The sequence below is a fragment of the Panthera pardus genome, unplaced genomic scaffold (genome assembly GCF_024362965.1).
Source record: "Panthera pardus isolate Hobbes unplaced genomic scaffold, ASM2436296v1 HiC_scaffold_15, whole genome shotgun sequence".
Lineage (NCBI taxonomy): Eukaryota > Metazoa > Chordata > Mammalia > Carnivora > Felidae > Panthera > Panthera pardus.
The window spans coordinates 11396922-11404441 of NW_026526710.1; the positions used below are offsets into that span (position 1 = coordinate 11396922).

Sequence of the window (7520 nt, forward strand, 5' to 3'; positions counted from 1 at the left end):
ACTCAATGACTTTTTTTTTTTTTAATCAGTGTGCCTATTTGGTGAAATCTATTAACTTAATCAAGGACAACCACACATGTCAATTACTAAACGTTTAAAATATATTTCTAAACAGAATGGGCCGACTCAGTCACAGTAACTGCTGATCTCCATAGTAGAGCAACCCACAAAGACACAGCACTGATTTTTTTCCCATAATCAGGGGTGAAAAATATACAACTTATTTCTGAACCAAAACCACAATTTCTGCAGTTTATAATGTTTCACTGCCAATATGGCCCTGGTAGAAATTATGTATTTTATTTCCTTAAAAAAAAAATTAAAAAAATTTCCTAAGACACTAAATCATCAATCTGGAATGTAGATTCTGAGCACAAAGAGCTCAGTTCACCTAAAAAATAAAGAAAAATTTCCCATCACCTGTCTCAGTAGGGCCTGAAAGGAGAGAAGTAGTGTGGGGAACCCCTGCTTTGGTATGGAGAGTCACGGCCCCTTGACCCAGAACGAGACCGTGAGTAGCCATAGCTGGTGCTTCTCTCTGGATAAACTCGGATGTAGGAAGTTTCACCCTGAAATTCAAACAAAAAGAGTGAAGGAAAAAATAAGACTCAGAGAAATACAGCACACTAAAACTTAACATGGCTGCCTAACAATAATAGTTAAGTACCGAGCACTTACTGTTTGTCTGGCATGATGTCATCTCATTAAACCCTCACAACAATGCTATGCCCTAGGTAGGTTTACCAGCACATTTCAACAATGAGGAAAACAATGTTATAATCTATTCCAGGGTGACACATACAATAAATGACAACTTCACATGTTGTAAATGAGCTGAAATACTAGCTACTAAGATTAACATATCTGAATTACTACCACTGACTCCTGAATCTTAAGAACTGGAAAGGATCTCAGAGGTCATTCAGTTCAATCCCCTGCCACCTCATATATGCGTTTGAGGATGGGTTCCTATGGAAGAAGCTAACCAGTATTCAACACCTCTCAGGTGTCAGGACCTGGGTTAGAGACTCGTAAGTTAGCTTCCTGGCAAGTCTTATGAGACAGTGCTATTATTGTTCCTGTTTTGCATATCGAGGGACCAAAGTTCAGAGAATAACTCTGCTAAGAAATAAATGAGTGAGTGGCAGAGGAGTCATGTCTAGGCTGGCCTGTGTTCAGGCCCTTTGCCCTCAGCCAACACTCTCAAAGGATCTAAAGATGCTAAGATGAAAGAAGTCAGATGTGGAATTCCCTAGGTAAAGTCAGTAATTGGATTTATCCTTACTGAGACCCTGCTTTGCAGTGTAACTAAGGACCAGATGTTTTGTTTCTGCTCCAAATTCAGTCTGAGTAAAAGCAATGTTAAGCTGTGTACTTTCCAAGCCATAAAATTAGGGAATTATATGAATCCTTAGAAAAAGAAATAGATCCTTGGGGCTCCTGGGTGACTCAGTCAGTTGAGCGGCCAACTCTTGATTTCAGCTTAGGTCATGATGCCAGGGTTGTGGGCTCAAGCCCCAAGTCCATGCTCAGTTTGGAGCCTGCTTAAGATTCTCTCCCTCTGCCCCTCTCCCTCACTCGTACTCACTCGCTCTCTCTAAAAAAAGGAAGGAAGGAAGAAAGGAAAGAAAGAAGGAAGGAAAAGGAAATGGACCCAGAAATTCCTATCTCCAGACATCTAAACCCATAAGTCAGGACAATATAAACAGTAAAAAAAGAATGTCCAGTTGTTCTGCTCTCTGGTCTCAATGGTATCAAAAGGACAGTCAACATGTGAATCAGATAGAAAGATCCAAAGTAGCAGCTGCCTTCTTGAAAGACATAAAGAACTAAGTCTTGAGGGTAAGGTCATTATAAGAAAATGCCAAGATGGCTAAGGTTTCAAAGAGGATCCTGCACTACTTTGGGAAAGGAAACATTAAGTGTACAACTTGGCCCAACAGCAGTACCTAGAAAAGCTGAGATGCTGAGGCTGGCTTGCAGAACCCAGACTAGACCCAGAGGAGGGACAACCATAATGATCAGGTTCACAGAGGTACACTGCAGATTAAACCAGCTGTGAAGGGAATGGTATCACAGAATAGCTCACCACATTATGACAGACTGCACCAGTATTCTCTCCGGGTTAAAAATACTATGACTGCAGATTTCTCTGTTATGACCCTGCAGGACTCAGGCATGATGAATTCCTTGGCTTTTCCACTTAAGACAGATCTTTAATGGTACTGTGAGGTCCTCAAATGGCAAATGCATGGCCTGTTGCTACTTCTCTAGATCAGCTTCAGGTGGAGTGGCCTGGGTGCAAGCTCAACAGAAGGTGGGAACCCACCTCATGAGAGCGGAATTTGGTGTCATCCAGTTTACGGAGGGCATATTCCATGTCTTCTTTTCGGAGATATTCCACCATCCCCATTCCATCCTTCTGCACATCTGCATAACAGACGTCCCCAGCTTCTCTCATGTGATCCTTCAGATCCTGCCAGCTGCCTGATGGAGGAAGTCCTAGGCATGGACAACATAAGAGGCCATATCCTTCAGCCATGTTAACTGACCTGTTAAGAGCCAGCAATACCTAGGGTCCCTTTTCCATCAATCACTCACTACTTTTAAATCCTGAGGATCCCCAAATCATAAACCGTAGGGACATAAATCCAGAAAAGAGCACTAAAGTATGTGTAGTAAACCACTGTAAGAAGCTGGTCCTAGGCTAATTTTCCAGAGACCAAGCCTTTCCAATGGAGCAATAAGTCTACCCTATTATAGGTTTGATATCTCTGAGATTCACAGCCTGCCTTTCTTTATCCTTCATATTTAATATCAAACTCCCAAGACTTTTGAGTTCTAATTTTTTTCCATTATGAAATTTATCAGTACCAACTGTTTCTTGCTTACTGGGTTCTCAGAACATAGGAATTTTGAAAGTATCCAGTGAAGTAATAACCAAGGTGTAGCCGAAGGTAACAACACACCAAAAAATCTAAAGTTTTTCTTGTAGTAGTGAATGACTGACAAATTAAACAAAGTACCTTTTAAAAGATCACCAACATTCTTCAATACAGTGGGGGAAAAGGTAAGACTCAGACGCTAAAACTAGTCGGGAATTATACAACCCTACCTGATGTCATGAAAGGGAAATGTGCTCCTGCTCTCAAAGGCTGTGTTTACCGCTCACAGCTCAGGACTGCAGCCATTTCCTAATAGTTTTCTAAGCAGGATTTCAGAGCAGCATGGAGAGAAAAAAAGATATGTATGACATCCTGAAGGAGGGAATAGAGTTCTGGGGTTAAAAAAATTACAAAGGGACACAAGATAGGCAGATACTGAGAGGATCACTGTTAAGCACCACAGGAGTCTGTTGTGACAGTGTGAAATTCCTATCTAAGAAAGTGCCAAGTTCTTCAATACATTTCACTCCACCATGGTCTTAAAATGCCCCTGTAATGTGCAGAGGGCCCCAGGTCTTCACCACTGTATTAATATTTTGAAAAGATGCGTACACCTCTGAGCTTGCCGTTTCATCACTTGTGAACATTTCATTTAGACATTTCATTCTATATCATTCTATATTCTGCAAAACAATCCCTAAAACTTAAAGTTGTTTTGTTTTCTCTTTTGTATAATTCCAAAGCCACCACCAAAATCTGGTGTTTTTCACGATCCAAGGCCGAACAGTTATTCAATTCTGGCTCCTGGAATGTCTAGCAAATCTGAAACCTAGTACATTCCAAAAGAAAACATCTATAGAATTCTAGCTCCGGGGTTTTGCCATCATCTTCCCTCTCAACAGTAGGAAACTCCTTTATAAAAAGCAAATTTATGGGGACGCCTGGGTGCTTCAGTCAGTTGAGTGTGTGACTTCAGCTCAGGCCACGATCTCACAGTTCATGACTTCAAGCCCCGCATCAGGCTTTGTACTGAGAGCACAGAGCCTGGAGCTTGCTTTGAGTTCTGTGTCTCCCTCTCTCTCCGCCCCTCCCCTTCATGCTCTGTCTCTCTCTTAAAAATAAAAATGAACATTAAAAAAAAAAAAAGGCAAATTTATGTTCTACCAAGGCTGTACTACCAATGCAGTTTCATTTGCAAGATACCTGCCTGCCTCACTGGCAAGACTGCGGGGCTTCAGACTGTGCACAGTCTACTGAAAAGAAAGCCTGTGTTCCATGCAAAGTAACAGCTAACATTTCTTGGAGGCCAGACTGTGTGCTAAGTATTTTACATGCATCACCTTATTCGGTTTGAAAAGAACATACCTGAAACAAGAACTCGGAAATCAGATCTTCTTGTAGGAGGCCCATTCCTCCCACCGCGGGGCCACCCACCCCGACTGCCATAAGTCCTGGGGAACTCCACACGAAGCCGACACTGGCCATAATCATAACCATTCCTTCCATAAATTGCATCCTCAGCATCTCTGCAAAGAAAAGTTTGTGGAGTTAGTGCTGCTCAGGAGGCTGACTGACTTCCCAGTGAGGGGCATGAGTAACAAGTATAAAAGGGAAACCTAGAATTGAGAAAAACAATCTTGATGCACTACTGCTTTGAAGATACTTCATGGTATTAGATTTAAACTTTACAGCTGTCCCACACAGGGTTTTCTAGATATGAAATGATAATGAAACAGTAAAGAGATTACTTATAAGAGGATTCATTCAGAAAAAAGAATTGGCAGATAAGTGATTTCATCAGTATATTTCTCTAACCCTGTTAGCAGTTTCTTAAAATGCCCTCCACACACTAGTCCTTTAATAATTAACAAGGATTGGTACCATCAAATCTATAGAAAGAAAAATCATTTAGGGGCGCCTGGGTGGCTCAGTCGGTTGAGCATCCGACTTCGGCTCAGGTCATGATCTCAAGGTCTGTGGGTTCGAGCCCCGCGTCGGGCTCTGTGCTGACAGCTCAGAGCCTTGGAGCCTGCTTCAGATCCTGTGTCTCCCCCTCTCTCTGCCCCTCCCCCGCTCTCACTTTGTCTTACTCTGTCTCTCAAAAATAAATAAATGTAAAAAAAAAAGAAAGAAAAATCATTTAAAAAGAAATCAGGCTCTGGGGAGGAGCCTGGGTGGCTCAGTTAAGTGTCTGATTCTTGATTTCGGCTCAGGTCATGATCTCACAGTTGTGGGATTGAGCCCTATATCCAGCTCTGTCATGAGCGTGGAGCCTGCTTGAGATTCTCTCTCTGCCCCTCTATCCCACTCGGACTCTCTCCCTCTCTCAAAAATAAATTCATAAACTTAAAAAATCAGACTGAAAGTAGTATTTTGTGAGGAATGTGGAACTCTCTCATGTGTACTTTTTCAGCATGGTTTGGAAAACTAAGTTGTGGAGACCGCTCTCTGGGTACAGTTCTGCCAGAGAGGTAAATATTCAATGAAGTCACTTCCAGTCTTCCCTAGGGCTCTAGTAGAACCAAGCTGGTTCTCCAGCACTGGATTGGAGAAAGAATGGCCTCCGTGCTTGGATGGACAAGCAGAGCCGAAGATGTACTAATGAAGGCATCATTCAGTTGTCACAGCACAGAACTGCTTACCACAATTCTAGTCCCCGGGTTAAAAGCAAGGACCACAACCAGTGCAAACCTGGCTATATTTATAATGAAGTGAAGGAGAGGCAGAACTGCTAGGGTTGAAGAGCGGATTTCAAAGCAGACTGACCAGTTCCAATCATTACCCTACTTACTAGTAGCCGTCTTTGGGTAAGTGCTTTTATCAAGTTTTCACGTCTCTTAAATGTGAACAACATGCCTCCCTCACAGAGTTGTCATAAGGATTAAAGAAGGTACTACGTGTGCAGTGCTCTAATGATATCAAAAGATAGCTTTTCTATTATGAAAGGAGGGAAGAGATGACAATGCAGCACATCACACAGGAAGTTTGTGTTCTAAAGGGCAGCACAGGGGGGGGTTCAAATCCTACCTTATCCCTTACTAGCATTCTCTTTTATCAGCAACTCTAAATCCCCAGTTTCTTCATTCGTAAGATGTGGCTAACACTACCTCTTTTATAGGTTGTTGAAAACGCTAAAGTGGTACTTGACACACAGTGACTTCAAAAAACACACCGGAACAGTCACAGAGGTGCAACCTCCAGTTTCAGTGTGAAAATGCCCAGTTCCGTTTTTGAGGCAAATGGCAGCTCTGTGGGGATCATCAAAGCCTCAGAGTGCTTCCTACCTCCTCCACAGAGGCCCTCCTGGCCCTATGCCACTACACCAGGTAGGCAAGACACCCGAAAGACAGTCCTTGCAGCAGAGCCCGCCCGGCGCACACTAGGTGAAGCATTCCCTGGGTCAATGCTGGGAAACACTGGGCTCTCACGGACCCCGGGTGGAGTGACCAGTCCAATGCGGCGGCTTCTGGGAACCACCAACCGCAGTTTTGAAAGTTCCCAGACCTTTTCTGGCCGTCAGGCCTACAAAGTTTGCAAAAATCAAAAAGACCCCTTCGAGCCAGTTTAGGGATCAAATGCTTGGGGCCCTAAGCGTCTAGCGGTGTCTCCCTCAGAGGAGTGGAGTGAAATCAGACAGACACCCCCCCACCCCCCGACCATTTTGGAAGTTCTTCCAAAGCCCTGGTGCTTTTAGAAGGACAAGGCCGGGACCTTGTGAGGAGGGGCGCGCGCAGATGGAGATCTGGGCCATCACAGAGACCCCCTTTCACCCTCCAAAGGCAACCACATCCCCGCAGTCTGTTCCCCGCTAACGGCGAGTTCTGGCTGGGGGGAGGGGTGGGCAGGGAGGGGGCCTGGCCACTTCTGCTCTTCACCGAGTCCGAGTCCTCTCCCGGCTGGTTCCGGGCCCAAGGTGCCCTGGGCCGCTTCCCCTGAAGGCTGCCCCTCCAGCCATGAGGGAGAGAACGGTCGCGTGTACCATCCCCGAGGCCAGTCTGGGCGGGCCGGGGCCCTCCACAGGCCCAGCTTTTGTTTTTTAAATAAAGTAAAAAAATAGTCCTAGAGGAAGTGACGACGGAGCAAAGGACGGCCAGAGCGGGCGGTGAGAGGCCTCATCCTCCACCCGGGGGCGCCGTGAGGGGTCTGCGCTGAGGGGGGAGGGGAGGCCCCACAGGGGAGGAGGGAAGGCGGGGGCCCGGGGGCCCGGGGTCTCGGGCGGGCGGAGCGGGGCCTCACCGGGGGTCCTCGAAGCGCACGAAGGCGAAGGGCACGAGGCCGTGCCGGTTCTTGAGCTCGATCTCGCGGATGCGGCCGTACTTGTAGAACAGGTCCTCCAGGTCCTTCTCGCGCACGTCGGTCGGAAGGTTCCCCACGTAGATGCGCCCGTCTCCCTCGCCGCCGCGCTCGTCCGCCCAGCCCGACATCCGCACCGCCCGACGCCGCGGGCCCGCCGCAGCCCACGTCGCCGCCGCCGCCTCAGCCGGGGTCCCCCCGCAGCGTCCCCGCGGGCTCGGAGGCGCTCAGCCGCACTGCATTGTGGGAACGGCGGAGCGGAAGCGAAGGGGTCGACGGAGGCAAAAAGAATCGTCTTAAAGGGGACGCGCTGCGATGACCGCGCGTGCGCGCAGGCCGGCG

At 46.5% G+C, this 7520-nt stretch overlaps 1 protein-coding gene across 1 annotated transcript; it reads right to left on the reverse strand.

Moving 5' to 3' along the window:
* Window positions 1-79: 79 nt before the first annotated feature.
* SRSF9 (serine and arginine rich splicing factor 9) lies at window positions 80-7429 on the reverse strand. Its single transcript, XM_019467264.2, has 4 exons — window positions 7122-7429; window positions 4251-4411; window positions 2330-2502; window positions 80-569 (listed from the first exon to the last, which is right to left on the reverse strand). Exons 1-4 carry the CDS (start codon window positions 7307-7309, stop codon window positions 426-428), a joined length of 666 nt encoding a protein of 221 aa, XP_019322809.1. The 5' UTR covers window positions 7310-7429; the 3' UTR covers window positions 80-425.
* Between the last annotated feature and the right edge of the window lie 91 nt (window positions 7430-7520).